Source organism: Mesoplodon densirostris, chromosome 5 (genome assembly GCF_025265405.1).
Source record: "Mesoplodon densirostris isolate mMesDen1 chromosome 5, mMesDen1 primary haplotype, whole genome shotgun sequence".
Classification (NCBI taxonomy): Eukaryota; Metazoa; Chordata; class Mammalia; order Artiodactyla; family Ziphiidae; genus Mesoplodon; species Mesoplodon densirostris.
Window position 1 is genome coordinate 12,553,880 of NC_082665.1, and position 16,276 is coordinate 12,570,155.

Sequence of the window (16,276 nt, forward strand, 5' to 3'; positions counted from 1 at the left end):
TACAGAAAACTTCTAGGAATCAGGTGGCATTTAACACAAAACTTTGATCATGATGTGCTTCTCTTTTTTTCTTAGTGTCTTGGAAAATAAAAATTCTGGGCCTTACTTGTTTTTTCAACGACAGTTTTGGTCTTCAGTTAAGGTACGTGTCTGTAGGCTATCTAAAAGACTTCAGATTTTGTTTGACTTCATACAAACTGATTTTATTCCAAAATAAATTTTATTCAGGTTTGATGTTTGCAGAGGTGAAAATGTATTCTGAGTTCCAGTAAGGTCCAAACTAGACAACAAAATGCCTTACTAAACCACAGCAAATAGAGTACCAGATACTCTTCTAAGTTGCAGAAATATAGCACTGAATTAAGATAGAAGTAGAGCCTTCATGGCGTTTATAACCAAGCTCAATTGACAGTAGCAAATAAGTAATCTCAGGTGTGATAAATTCTGAAAAAAAAATCAAAGTTGTATGGGGGCATATGACAAGGGGCACAGATACCTTGATGGATGCGTCACAGAAGATTCCCCTCCACCCTGAGGAAGTGATATTTAGGTTATTAGTTGGCCCTGAGGTAAGGGAGAGCAGGGTATACTAGAACTGAGGAAAGGCCAGGATGGCTAGAGTTAGGGAAGAGATGAGCAGTTCGGATGATATGGGAGCTCTAATTTACACGTAGACATGTACTCACTCCCTAAATCAAGATGTATAATGCTTCCATCATCTCCCCCAAATTCCCCATGCCCCTTTGTAGTCAAGCCCACCCCTACAGCCTGGCCACCCCTTTTTATTGTCCTGTAGTTTTCTTTGTAAGAACATCTTAGGAATGGAATTATATACTAACTAGCCTTTTGAGTCTGGCTTCATTCACTTAACAGAATGCACTCGTGATTTATCAGTGTTGTCTTGTGTTCACTCCTTTTTATTGCCAAGTAGTCTTCCATCGTATGGTGGATATACCACAGGTTTTTTTGTTTTGATTTTTATCCATTCCCCAATTGAGGGACACTGGATTGTTTCCAGTTTGGAGAAATTATGAATAAACCTGTTTGCACACAGGTTTTTCTGGGTATATACGTTTTCATCACTTGGGTAAATACCTAGGCAAAGCTGTTTTCTAAACCAACAATATATTCGCGTTCTAGTTATTCTTTCTCACCACTCACCGCACTTGGTATCTTCAGGGTTTTTTTTTTTTTTTTAAGTCATTCTCCTAGGTGTATAGTTGTGTCTTGTTATTGTTTTAATTTGCACTTTCCTAACAACTGATGATGTTGAGCATGTTTCCTTTTTCTTCCTCTTTTTTTTAATAAATTTATTTATTTTATTTATTTATTTTTGGCTGCGTTAGGTCTTTGCTGCTGCTTATAGCTAGCGGGGGCTACTCTTCGTTGCAGCGCGCGGGCTTCTTATTGCAGTGGCTTCTCTCATTGCAGAGCATGGGCTCTAGGCACGCGAGCTTCAGTAGTTGTGGCGCACGGGCTTAGTTGCTCCGCAGCATGTGGGATCTTCCCGGACCAGGGCTTGAACCTGTGTCCCCTGCATTGACAGGCAGATTCTTAACCACTGCACCACCAGGGAAGCCCAAGCATGTTTTCATGTGCTTACTTGCCATTTGTATATGTTCTTCGATGAAGTATCTGTTCCAATGTGTTGCCCATTTTTAAACATTGGGTTTTCTTATTATTGAGCTTTTGAGTTTTGTATTCTTGATACATGTACATTATCAGATACGTGATCTGCAAAGAGTTCCCCCCTCCCAGTCTTTCAGAGTGCAGAAGTTCTTCATTTTGATGACGTCCAACTTATTATTTTTTCCTGTTACGAGTTGTGCTTTAGGCGTCACATCTAAGAAATCTTTGCCTAATACAAGGCCACAGAGTGTTTTTCCTATCCTTTCTCCTAGACATTTCATAGTTTTAGGTTTTACATTTAAGTCTGTGATCCATTTTGAGTTAATTTTTATATAGGGCATGAGGCCTTGAAGTTCCTTTGTCCCAGCACAGTTTGTTGAAAAGACTATCCTTTTTAAAATTAAATTGCTTTTGTACCTTTGCTGAGAATCATTTGCTCTTATATGGGTTGTGGAAGGGTTTTTAGTAGGGAAGTGACATGAAGATATTGCCCTTTTTAACATATTCTGGCTTCTGTGTGGGGATAATGAAAGGAAGTAGGTGAAGATAGTAATACTGAAAATGGAAATTAGTACTTACTACATATTTACTGTGTGCCAAGCACTGTAGCACACATTATCTCATTGAATCCTCACATCAGCCCAATGAGCTTGACTCTGCTGATGGGACCGTGAGGCACAGAATAACCTGCCCAGGCTCATCCCTTTGTTAAGTGGTAGAGATGGGAGTCTAACTCAGGCCAGTCAAACTCTTGAGCAGCTCTTCTCAGCTGGGTTTCTGTGGAAGAATGAATACCTGATGCCCTAAGGCCTCCACTGCGTATGCAGCTAGAATGGTACTAGCTTGTACCATCCTTGGGGAAAATTATGTAAGGAGTCACTCAGATCATTTTCTGTAGGTTTTAGTTCTCTCACGGAGCCCTGCTGGAGAAGAACTAGACCAGCGCCGTTGCTTGTAGTCAGTTGAATAACTGCAGGGCCCACAAAGAGATGACGGCAGCTTCGATCAGGGGCGTGGCGGCAAGTCCTGAGAGGAAGGTCCAGGATGGGGAGAGGTGGGGTTCGACAGCTTGAGGGAGGGGTCGAGAATGATACAGCTCACGTAGGCTCTGGCTTGATTGATTTGTTGGATAGTGTTGCCATTTCCTAAGATGAGAAATACTGGGAACTTAGACTTTGATGGTGGAATGGGCGGGGGCTTCCATTTTATATGTATTGAGCTTAAGTAGTTCCAATATCCAGGTTCATGAAGTCTGGTAAACATGCCATGTGGTAGTCAAAAAGAGAATTTCCATCTTTTTGCAGGGTGATAGGACTGGTTTAGGCATGATTTTCAAGGGAGGACATTTATCTAAGCAACATCATTTGCCCACCCAGTACTTTCTGTTACGATGGAAAATGTTCTGTATCTGCATTGTCCACTATAGTAACCACTAGCTCCGTGTGACTATTTAAGTTTTAGTTAACCTCAGTCATCATCAGAAATATTCAGACCCTTCCAAACTGCTTATTAGTGCTTTGGCAAGACATGGTCCAGGGTATTTCATAAGGTGTTTTATTGTGTAAGTAATTTACTTTGTACTTAATTTAATTGCTTTACATTGCCTCGCAATTTTTTTTCCTTCTCAGAAAACCAAACTTTTAGTAACAGAGATCAGATTTGTGGTTGCCACAGGTGGGGAGTTGTGGGGAGATTGGATAAAGGGGATCAAAAGGTACAAACTTCCAGTTGTAAGATAAGTTCTGGGGATGTAATGTACAACATGATGACTGTAATTAACAATAGTGTATTGTATATTTGAAAGTGGCTAAGAGAATAGAAAAAAGATGTGTAACTGTGAGGGGAAGGATGTTAACTTACGGTGATTATTTCACAATGTATATTTAAATCATTATGTTGTATGCCTTAAACTTACACAATGTTACATGTCAATTATATCTCAATAAAACTGGGGAAAAAATAATTTTCTTCTTCTTTCTAGCTCTTAGGGAATTTTCTTCAATGGTATGGCATTTTCTCAAACAAAACTCTTCAGGAATTATCCATAGATGGTTTATTAAATAGATACATTCTCATGGCTTTTCAGAATTCAGAATATGGCGATGACAGCATCAGAAAAGCCCAAAATGTGAGTTAAATGACACATATTGTAGTTTTTAAAGCATACGAGTTAAGACGGATTAAGTTTTCTTTGTTTGAAGAGATTTGAGGATTTCATGAACACCGCTTTGATTATCGAAGTTGGTGTAATGTTGACAATCTCCCCTTAGCATTTTTTACATAAAAAGTTGTACTGTTATATCTGTGTATATTTGTCCTTCTATCCATCTATCTGTATCAATATTTTATAGGTATTAATAAAAGTTTTAATTTGGGGATAATTTTTTAACAGTTGAATGAATGCTATTTTAAGTGTTACTAAAGAAATGGTCTCATGGTCTCTCATCTCATTTAAGAAATAATTATAGTTAATTTTTTTTTGACTTCATATACGTGAGTTAATACAGTTTTGATAATTTTTTAAACTATTTTTTAAACAATCATATGATTAAAGAAAATGTGCAAGTACAGTACGGTTTTTCGACCTAACCACATCAGACTAATTCTCTGACATGATACTCCCTCACCCTCAAATAGTTCTGTGTCTGTTTCCTATAAACATGGATTTTCCTGTACATGATTACAATATGACCATCAACATCAGGAAATTAACATTTATATATTACTGTCACCTAATCCTTAGGCCCCTTTTCACGTTTTATCAGCTATCTCAATAATATCCAAAGGAACTGGCAAAAGAAATTCCCAGATCATCTTTTGCATTTAATTGTCATGTCTCTTTAGTCTCCTTTAATCTGGAAGAGTGCTTCATTCCTTGACCTTCATACCTTGACACTTCTGAAGATGATAAGCCAGTTATTTTGTAGAATGTCCCTCAATTTGGGTTTGTCTGTTACTCTCTCATGAATAGATTCAGATTTTGCATCTTTGTCAGGAATTGTCCTAGACTTCATTAGTGTGAGTCCCTTCAAGTTGACCTCTGTGACCTTGTGGCATGTCCTCTAATTTGGGGGGAGCACTTTCTTGCTTTCTGGCACACGATGTTCCAGGCTTATCTTGTACCTGCTTGGCCCAGCTCTGGAATCAGTTGTTTCTCCAAGCATCCCTGGGTTCTCTGGTGGGGAGCTATCTCTACCCACTGACTGCTTTCTCCCGGGTGGGAAACAGCCTCCCCTTGCTCAGGTTTTGGTACCCCATGCCAGGTTGCCACCATGCCCTGTTCACGCCCTGCTTGGGCTCTTGCCCTAGGCTGCCCCTCCGGTGTGATGCTATCTTCACTCCATTCTGGGCCAGCACGGCTCCTGCTGCCAGCAAGGATGCCTACTTACTGAACTGTTCGGCACGGGGAGAGGCTGCAGTTTGGTACTTAGCTATACGTGTTCTTACATCAAAAGCTGCTGATCAGGGCTTCCCCGGTGGCGCAGTGGTTGAGAGTCCGCCTGCCGATGCAGGGGACATGGGTTCGTGCCCCGGTCTGGGAAGATCCCACATGCCGTGGAGCGGCTGGGCCCGTGAGCCATGGCCGCTGAGCCTGCGTGTCCGGAGCCTGTGCTCCGCAACGGGAGAGGCCACAACAGTGAGAGGCCCGTGTACCGAAAAAAACAAACAAATAAATAAATAAAAGCTGCTGATCAAAGGACAGTTCAGTTCATTTAGGGCTTTCTGGAAGACTGGAAAATGAAGTAATTGCTTATCAATTTTATGTCCCTAATTTACTTAAATATTGGAGAAATTATTTATCTTTTGCTTTGAGTGTCTATATATTGAAGTTTAAAATTAGGGTATATCTAGGTGTATTTGTGTAGTTTATGTAGAAAATCAGGTTTAAAAGAATATCCCTTCTAAGTAATTAGTTATATGTTGCTCAATAGCAAGTCTTCTAGTTAAAAACATTATATGCATTATCTAGACTCAGCTTTTAGATGCTTTAATTTATTTTTGTTTTAACTGTTTACATCTTTCTTCTTCACAGGTGATCAGTTGTTTCCCCAAGCAGTGGTTCATGAATCTGAAAGGAGAAAGAACTATTTCTCAGTTAGAAAACTTCTGTCGATACCTTGTACACTTAGCAGATACAATTTACAGAAACAGTATCGGGTGCTCTGATGTGGAAAAAAGAAATGCAAGGTAATTATTTGTAATTATTGAATGAAACAGTGATCTAGAGTCTTTAGTTGTTAGGTTTAGTATTATTAAAATGTTTTCAGTAGAGACATGTTTATATTTTACTTTAATTTTTATTTTATTTTGATTCTTTTCTTTCTTTTTTTAAAAATTAATTAATTTATTTATTTTTGGCTGCTCTGAGTCTTTGCTGTTGCATGCAGCCTTTCTCTAGTTGCAGAGAGCGGCAGCTACTCTTCGTTGCGGCGCACAGGGTTCTCATTGTGGTGGCTTCCCTTGCTGCAGAGCACATGGGCTTTGGTAGTTGTGGCTCGCAGGCTCTAGAGTGCAGGCTCAGTAGTTGCGGTGCACGCACAGGCTTAGTTGCTCCACGGCATGTGGGATCTTCCCGGACCAGGGCTTGAACCCATGTCCCCTGTGTTGGCAGGCAGACTCTTAATCACTGTGCCACCAGGGAAGCCCTATATTTTACTTTAAATTGTAAACATTGACTTAGTATTGATAAACCTACCAAAAATGCACATTATTTTTTCATTTTTGCAACTTTTACCTATCTTTTTTCAATATGTTATTTATGAAGATATTAAGGGAAGGTTTCTGGTAAGTGAATCATTGCTTTTTCTGTCTCCTCCCTTGAATAATTGGGGAAATCTCAGGCTCTTAGAATGTCATGGATCTTGGTCTTTGGAGGTTCATTTTACAGATTATAAACCCTAGAAAAGATAGCCACTGAAACCCAAAGTATATTGAAGGTTATATCTCAATTTTGAGATGTTTGTACTCTATGTTGAGTTTTTCTATATCCATATCATGGACTAAGTCATCACTCATGATTTATGGGGAGCAGCTTATACATATTTTTTATCAAGGTTTCAAGGAAGGAATGAACAAACCATTACCCCTTTTTCAGTACATTGTCTTGGGTGTTCATGGAATTTGGGGGTAGATCTCTAGCATAAAAAGTAAGTAATATTAATAATAACAACTAGTACCATTTGGAAGAATTTTTATTTTTGTTTTGTTTTTCGTTTTTTGTTTTTCATTTTTTGTTTTTTTGGCCACGCTGCATGGCTTGTGGGATCTTAGTTCCCAGACCAGGGATTGAACCCAGGCCCACCGCAGTGAAAGTGCCGAGTCCTAACCACTGGACCACCAGGGAATTCCCAAAGACGAATTTTATTTTTTAAAGTTTCATATATTCTTCCTAATGTCAGAGTTTCATTTTCATTTTGATTACACCATTAGTCATACCGCCTAACAAAATCTTTTTCTTTTCCCCTGTTCCCCTTCCAGGAAAAAGAACCTTATTTTCTTGAGAGAAAATTTGCTATCTTTTATAATAAAATTAAAAGCAAAGTAGATAGTAATACTTCAGTGGTTAAAAAAATCTTTGCCAGGTGATTTGGGGGGTTTTTTTGGCCACACTGTGAGGCTTGTGGGGTTTTAGTTCCCCGCCCAGTGATCGAACCCAGGCCCTTGGCAGTGAGAGCTCGGAGTGCTAACCTCTGGACCACCAGGGAACTCCCTGGTTTATGTTTTTATTTCATCCTTAACGTGTCATTTTGCTGTTGGTTATTATTTATTAGCTCTAATATTTCTTCTCAGTGTGTTGTTTTTTACTAGATAAATCCTATTCACTTCACTTTTTTTAAACTTTGATTTATATATGTAACTGTTTTTGTTTGGGAGTAAATATCAACAAACAGTATTTACTTTTCTATGGAAAGGAATTTCAGCAGCTGTTTAAGCACCTGCTGTGTGCAGTGCACATAAAGTAGGTTCCACTTTATGAGTGTGAGTCACAAAATCTTAAAAATTATAATCCTCCCCCAAAAGGTGCTTACTACAATTTTGTAGAGAAGAGACAGATAATAATGTCACATTGTGTGTTGTTCCTCACAAGTGGTTCAAACTATTGTAAATGTTAAAAGTAGTTTCTGGCAGCATCACCTGGGAGCTTTGTTAGAAATGCAAATTCTCAGGTCCCGCTCCAGACCTACTGAACAGAATTCTGAAGGTGGGGCCTGGTGATCTGTGTTTTAGCACTTTTCTAGGTAATCCTGATGTATGCTAAAATTTGAGGATTACTGAGAATGACTTCTAGCTGGGTGATAAAAGAAGCCAGGTTATACTTCATTAGTGAATTTTGGAGGAGTGGAAATTACTCTGGATCTTGATGGGTTGGTCATGAATACCCACGAATATAATTTGTGTTCCAGGTGTACTCTAGGAGAGCTAGGACTCTGGTTTGGGAAGGAATGGAAGTAAGGGCTCTGAAGTAGTTAAGTTAGACAATAGAGTGCTTTCTCTCCTTTCTCGGTATTAATGAAAATCATGGATCTGAATGAGATTTTGGGGTGTTTTTATTTTTGAAAATGGATCCTCTGTTTCTGGGCATTTAAACGTAGGCAGGTTTTTTTTTTTAATATGGACAATTTTTTTTTCCACATGCTGTAACCTGCTGATCTGTGTTTCCTTTTTTCTCCTTTAGGGAAAACATAAAACAGATAGTAAAACTCCTTGCAAGTGTTCGAGCTCTGGATCATGCTATGTCTGTTGCAAGTGACCACAATGTGAAAGAATTTAAGTCTTTGATCGAAGGAAAATAGATCTATGAGACTGAAAAGAAGCCTATTTGTTCTAATACCATTCCCAGTGTAAAAAATTTGTATATATGTAAAGTTTCTTAAACTGTAAAATATTGACTCTTGTTTTAATACAAAGAACATTATTAATATTCAATACTGTGTCCTTAAATGCGATTTCTTCAGAATGAAAGGAATTCAGATTATTTCTAGGAAGCCTGTGAATGGTTTCCTTACTGCCTGTCATACTTTGTTTACAGAAGTATTTTATATGGTCATTTAAATTAACTCTCTCAGCTAATTGTTCTCTGTAAACAATGTGTGCAGTGTAAATTGTATAATTATGCATATATATATATATATATATTTATACCACCATGGAGTTACTTTCACACTGGAAATTTGTGGTGTTTTTCTACAGAGTAAGCCTTTTAACAGCAGAAAATTATTCAATAGCAGATTGTCTTAGGGAAATTACTACACTGTTGCAACAAAAGGACTGGCAAGTGGCTAAGTATTCGTCACCTTTTGGTTAGCAGTTGCTATCACTGTAGCTGTGCTGCCTTAAAATTGAGAGTTGAGTGTGGACTTAGTCATTGGTGAATGGTGAACTTTCCTTCCTTGAATTAGCATTACAGTCAGCTGTACGTTTAACGTGAGCTCTAAATAAATATATGCAACATAGGTTTTTGAAAAGAACATAGGAGTTTCATTTTTGGAAATAATAGATCCACAACCTAATGCATGGTTTGGGGCTGTCTCATTCATGATTTTACTCCCTGACCAGCTTTAAAAAATACGTGCATTTGAATTTTAGTAATCTAGCATTATATTTTAAATCTCACGTATGTGAGTTATGATATGCAATAAAGAACACGCCTTGCTGGTTAGCTACACCCAAGCAGTTTAATATCCATGGTCTTCTGTAATGTTTATACCATGTTGTAAATATTCAGAGAACTTGTTTTAAAGTTTATGCTTTCTGATTCTGTGATTTTCAAAAGAGGAACTTTTTGGAAATTAAGGACTATTGTTTGATAATTATATATGTAATTAAGCTTTAGCCAAGCATTAAATTAATTTTTAAATAGAACCTTTGTTGTATTTGGCTGGCGACTAATTTTAGTTGGAGCATTTCAAATGACTAATATAGTGAGACTATTAGCATGTGTACCCTTGGTCAAGTCAAATAATATTTAGAACAGTGTCATGCACTCTAATTGCTCTGTCAGTTTTATCTTTACTGTAGGATCATTGCTTATCCCTACAGATTCATTCTGGATGAATTTTTTGTTACAACTCAGTGGCCTACTAAATAGAATTAAAATAGAACACTTACTCTCAACTTAAATGGACTAAAACATATAAACTTGCATACATATATGACATGCACATCATTTGTTCCTTAAGTTTGTGTTTCCAAACGCATTGAACCGATTACTTTTCCTATATCTGCTTTTAAGGACTCTTGAAGTAGACTCAGATTTTTCATCATGTGAAATCCATCAGGCTGTTTTACTTTTAGGAATGAGTTTGAACACCACGCTAGGACCTTGATGTAAGGTGAATTTAGCATAGAACTGTGCGTAAAACAAGTGGTTTTCGTTTCACAACCCGAAGTTTTTTATTCCTGAAATAGCTAAAGGACATTCTTTCTTAGGAAGGAAATTGTCAAAAGATAAATTCAGAGGGTGACATTTTAATAAAGCTGAGGTTTTGTCTTTGCAGCTTTTTCTTTTGGCGCAGTCTTCCAAAATACTTCCAAAATAGACAAGGCAGGTTTTTGAAAAGGAAAGTTATTTTATTGAGGCAACATAAACCATAGGCATAAGGAACCGTAACTGCTGTTCTACCAGGTGAGGATGGTGACCCATATCCTTACTGATGCCATGGCGTCCTGCATAGACCTGCAGCTCCGCCTGAGGGCTTTCTCTTGGCCTGTGCTACAGGCTGAACTGTCTACTGCCTAATGTCCCTGGGAGCAACCCTCAGCCAAAGTAAGGAGGGGGGACGATAAATCCCCCAGTGCTTTAGTTCGTGTCATCTGGGGAGCAGTCTCTGAGATGGCGTTAGGTATATTGATACAAGAGATTTGGGGAGGGGAATGACAATGGGGGGCAAAGGGGAGGAGGCGGGCCGAGGCTGGGAGAGCCTTAGTGCTGAGAGGTCGTGAGGCAGGGAAGGAATTAAAGAAGGTGTCAGACATCGGTGCAGTTCGAAGAAAGTTCCAGCAAGGCTGACAGGGCCCTCAGTACAAAGTTAGGATCCTGAGGAGTTTCATGTCTCCAGGAGCTGGCCTGCCTTTGGGTCCCACCGTGCTCAGTAATTGGTGGAGAGCAGGTCTTGGGGAGCATGGCCTGTACAACCAGATTATCTTATAGAAAATCTAAGGCACGATTTCACGTCTACCACACCGGCTTCCTAACCTCATAGGAAAACAGGTTTCACATCATCTCCCAGAGGGCTTCATTTGATTTGAACCATGGTTGTCTGCAGTGATAACCTCATCACCCAGAGCTGGCCAAGAATTTCACAAGTCTTCAAGCAAGTACCTTCCTCATGAGAATATACTAAAATGTAGAGTTCCCTAATTGGTTTAAAGACAGGTTTATTGAGGTATGAGTTATAAACTGTAAAGTTTACCCTCTGTAAACATGTATAGTTCAGTGAGTGTGGACGAATGCCTAATTCCGTTTTAAATGCTAATTTCCCTTGAAATGAAATCCTCCTAAAAATGGTCAGATGTTTTAGAGCTGCAAAATACAATATGAAAATGTCAGTTGCTACACTGTAGTGGTTCTTTACGGTTACAGGAACTCTTCTAACTTCTAACATTGTAATATCCATATAGTAAAGGGAGTGTTGCCATTCCCTGATTATGGCAAAGAACACTTTGGTCTGTGGTGTCAAGTAAATGAAAATGAGCACAATTAAACTATCTATGGGTGTTAGGTTCACAGCTGCTGAGAGTGACTACAGATTGCCCAGCAAAGGCAGACCGGCTAAAAATTGTTATATGGAATTGGTATTGATAGGCAGTGTTGACTGGCCCATGGTCTGCTTCTGGACCTCCGGGCCCTGGTAATTTGTACTGGCTTCCTCCCAGCCCTGTCAGCGCTCACTCTAGCAGAGGCTCAGAGGTTAGAGTCATCCTGTACAATGAGAATGCCTAGCACAGAGTTTCTCAGAATGCATACTGTGGTCCACCAGTTCAAGGGCTCTTACTTTAAAAGACCTTTAGGAAAATGAGGCTTAGATATAAGACACGACACCATCAAACTCCTAAAAGAGAACGTAAACAAAACATTCTCTGACAAAATCATACCAATATTTTCTTAGGTTAATCTCCCAAAGCAATAGAAATAAAAGCAAAAATAAACAGATGAAACCTAATCAAACTTACAAGTTTTTGTACAGCAAAGGAAACCATAAAATGAAAAGACAACCTACGAACTGGGAGAAAATATTTGCAAATGATGCGACTGGCAAGGGCTTTATTTCCAAAATATACAAACAGCTCATACAACTCAACAAAAATAACAACCCAACTGAAAAATGGGCAGAAGGCCTAAATAGACATTTCTCCAAAGAAAACATACAAATGGCCAGCGGGCACATGAATAGATGCTTAACATCGCTAATTACTAGAGAAATGCAAATCAAAACTACAATGAGGTACTACCTTAAACTGGTCAGAATGGCCATCATTAAAAAAAATCGACACATAACAAGTGCTGGAGAAAGTGTAGAGGGAAGGGAACCCAACTACACTGTTCGTGGGAATGTAAATTGGTGCAGCCATTATGGAGGTTCCTCAAAAAACTAAAAATAGAGTTGCCATGTGATCCAGCAATCCCACTCCTGGGCATATATCTGGACAAAACTCTAATTGAAAAAGATACATGCACCCCAATGTTCATAGCAGTGAAGTAAGTCAGAGAAAGACAAATACCATATGATATCACATATGTGGAGTCTAAAATACAACACAAATGAACTTATCTATGAAACAGAAACAGACTCACAGACATGGAGAACATAGACTTGTAGTTGCCAAGTTCGGGGGGATGGGGTAGATTGGAAGTTAAGGTTTAGCAGATGTAAACCATTATGTATGTAGAAAGGATAAACAACAAGGTCCTACTATATAGCACAGGGAACTATACCCAATATCCTGTGATAAACCATAATGGAAAAAATATGAAAAAGAATGTATATATGTGTATAACTGAATCACTTTGAAATTAACACAACATTGTAAATCAACTATACTTCAATAAATTTTAAAAAGAAAGATCTTTAGGAAAATGTACCTTATACCCCATGCTTGATAATTCAAAATACATGGTAAATGATAAAAAGTTTGACAAATCCTGTAGAAACTATTTTAAGCTACTTTACAAAAGCACTTTGACCATGAAAGCTTACCTTTTACATGTACCTTTAGATGTTGGAATTCCAGAGGGGCCTGCTGCTTAGGGACCAAGAGCCATGTTGAAGAGTGAACATCCTATAGCCTTGATCTCAGGAAGGCCAAGCCCTGTTATGGCTCTGGTCCTTTGATTTCCACAAGAATCCTGTGTGTCACTAAAACCATCTTAGCTCTCTTGACTTGGTTTCTTTTTCCAAATGAAAACGATTTTTGTCACATACAAGTTCCTTGTTTGCTCCTATTGCAATTTTCTTAACTCTGCTATGTGTGAGCAATTTTTCAGTCTTTGAAGTTTTTGTTTGTCTTATTCTCACAATGATTCTGCTCTCAAACTTACTATATCTTTGACTGACAAAATTTCTATTTTTCCAGTTTAAAATCTTGTCCTTTACTATGAACTTACTCAAAGCAAACAGCTAACGCTATTTGTAACCTACTGTTGTGTTACCTCTCAAGACGACCATTTTCTCTTTAACAAGGAGTCATCCCTGCCTGTATAACAGATCTCTGCAGATCCTGATATGGTTAGCTCTAGTCTGTGTAACCTGAAAAAAACCTATTAAAGATAACTGAATCAGGCTGTAAACATTCCCCAAATTTGCCAAATACTTTCTAGTATTTTTGATAAGGAAATCCAGGAAAAGTAGGCCCTATTACTAATTTACATGGTGAATCTGTCAAAATTCATAGCCTTGTAACATATGGTATATTTTTTGTCATTGGGATATTCATTTCTAAATTAATAAATCCCATCATTTACCGGGTACATACGTGTTTTTGACCTAAAGAAACAGCAAGTTTCAACCTGATACAGGGAATTGTCCGTAGGAGAAATAATTTGGTCAAAACCCAACATTTAAAAATCATGTTTTTGTTTCTTTGTTTTTTTTGCGGCATGCGGGTTCTCAGTTCCCTCACCAGCGATCAAACCCGTGCCCCGTGCAGTGGAAGCACAGAGTCTTAACCACTGGACCGCCAGGGAAGTGCCTAAAAATCATGATGTTTGCCTACAATTCATCGAAGCTATTGGAGCTGTTATCTGAAACACCTATTGGGCTGTTTTACTGATTGTCTGTGGATGCTGTAACAAATTACCACAAACTGGATCGCTTAAAACAGCAGATATTCATTCTTCACAGTTCTGGAGTCCAGAGATTCGAAATGAAGGTATTGGCAGAGCTATGCTCCCTTCTAAGGCTCTAGGGAAGAATCCTTCCTGCCCTCTTCCAGCTTTTGGTAGCCGCTGACATCACTTGGCTAGTGGCCACGTTGCTGCAGTCTCTACCTCTGTCTTCACACTGCCTCTGTGTGTGTGTGTGTGTGTGTGTGTGTGTAATCTCCCTCTGCCATCTCCTTGTAAGTACATTTGTGATTGCATTTAGGGCCTACCCAGATAATCCAAAATAATTTCAAAATTCTTAACTCAATCGTATCTACAGACTTGTTTTCCCTGTAAATTAATATTCACATGTTCTAGGGATTAGGATGTGGATATCTTTTGGAGGTGGTATTTTTCATCCTACCACAGGCCTCATTGCTCATTTTCAAGGTTCAAGATGGTGTCAGCCCATCTCTGTAGGCCCTTAGGACCTCACTAAGAAGTTTGTGTATACCACCTAACTTGTATTTTAAGTCAGCCAAGCCCAAAGACACTCTTCAAATTTGGTGACAATTTGTCCAGCTATTTTCATGTGCTGTAATAAAGAAGCATAAATAAGAAAGAGAGACAAGAAAAAGAATAAAGTTTTTAAAAGTCACTAATAAAATGGCCCTTATGTTTTTAAACCCTGAGCATGTGCTTATTTCATGACTACAGTGATCTATTTTGAAAGGGTGTGGCCAGAGAAAACCATAATTCAAAAAGACACATGCACCCCAATGTTCATTGCAGCACTATTTACAATAGCCAGGTCATGGAAGCAGCCTAAGTATCCACTGACAGATGAATGGATAAAGAAGATGTATATATATACAATGGAATATTACTCAGCCATAAAAAGGAATGAAATTGGGTCATTTGCAGAAATGTGGATGGACCTAGAGACCGTCATATAGAGTGAAGTAAGTCAGAAAGAGAAAAACAAATATCGTATATTAACGCATATATGTGTAATCTAGAAAAATGGTACAGATGAACCGGTCTGCAAGGCAGAAATAGAGACACAGATGTAGAGAACAAATGTATGGACACCAAGGGGGGAAAGCGGGGGTGGGTGATGGTGGTGGTATGAATTGGGAGATTGGGATTGATACATATACACTAAAATGTATAAAATAGATAACCAATAAGAACCTGCTGTATAAAAAAAATAAAATAAAATCCAACCATTACCAAAAAGAAAGAAAGGGTATGGTAAAGCTGTGGCCTTCTACTGACAGCTCTACTAATAAGAGTCCAGTTTAACTTGAAGAAAAGCAGCAATTCAGACCAAGAACCAAGAAACGTTGACCTAAATTGCCTTAGTTCGAAATCCAAAGAAACCAGGAATAGGGAGAACATCTACTTCTAAAAGGGCCTAGCACAGATATTTCCCACTCTGAGAAAGGAGAGGTTCCTAGAGCAGCCGCATGCAGACACAGTTGCAGTGGAAGTTTTGCTGTGGGCAAGTTTGGTTTGTGGTCCCAACTTCACTTCAAACGGAGTAATTTTTAACAAGTTAACTTTTCTGTGTCTCAGTTGTCATAAAAAGCAACTTCCAAGCAACATACTGAATAACATCAACACATCTTCTGGAGCCATAACCTTACATGTGTTTTTCTGGTGCATATCTGTCTGGTATTCCTTCGGGGCTATACAAGTATTATACCTGAAAAGGCAAATAAGAAAAAAATCCATTCTCACCCACTCCCATTTCATTTTTCTCTGTCCAGTGCAACCACCAATTGAAATGGGTTCTTCTGGAGCGGGGGTGGGGGGCGGGCGGGGGGGAAGCAAGCAAAGACCAGTAGAGTATCTTAATGAGTTTAATTCTGAGGCTGCTGTTAGTAACCACTACGAAGAGCAAAACAGTTTTTCTAAGGAGATAATAAGGAGAAATCCCCTCCAGTTCTCAGAACTAAACCTGTGTTTCTGCATATCTCCTTCTATAAAAGAAGTGGTTTCTTTTCTAATGAACTATAGCTACTTTAGTATCCTGAAACCAGGGTGGGTCCAGCTTCTCTAAAATGGATGAAGAAATGTTAAGTCAAGCCACATGACAGGGCCTGGAGGGGGAAATGATCTTGTGCAATATGCTAAATTTAAATTCTGCTTCTGCTGTTAATAAAAGCAAAAAGGGGAAGAGGCAAAGAAAGAGCAAAGGCAAGAGGAAACAGTTTCCCGGGGTACTGAGTTCTTCAGGTTTTCAATTCCTTTTGACCCTCTGGGTTTTGACTTCATTCCCACATTTAGGTCTATTAAGTGGAAACGGAATGAGAAGTCCGTGGGACCCACTGATATTAACCA

The 16,276-nt window shown here is 38.8% G+C and overlaps 1 protein-coding gene across 1 annotated transcript in view; it reads left to right on the forward strand.

The window, feature by feature from the left end:
* PAXBP1 (PAX3 and PAX7 binding protein 1) overlaps positions 1-9,400 on the forward strand; it is a 34,169-nt gene extending 24,769 nt beyond the window's left edge. Inside the window, exons 15-18 of the mRNA XM_060098549.1 lie at positions 76-142; positions 3,611-3,757; positions 5,663-5,817; positions 8,306-9,400. Coding sequence (XP_059954532.1) covers positions 76-142; positions 3,611-3,757; positions 5,663-5,817; positions 8,306-8,423 — 487 coding nt within the window. The 3' untranslated portion in view covers positions 8,424-9,400. The remainder of the gene's footprint in view (positions 1-75; positions 143-3,610; positions 3,758-5,662; positions 5,818-8,305) is intronic.
* Positions 9,401-16,276: the final 6,876 nt, after the last annotated feature.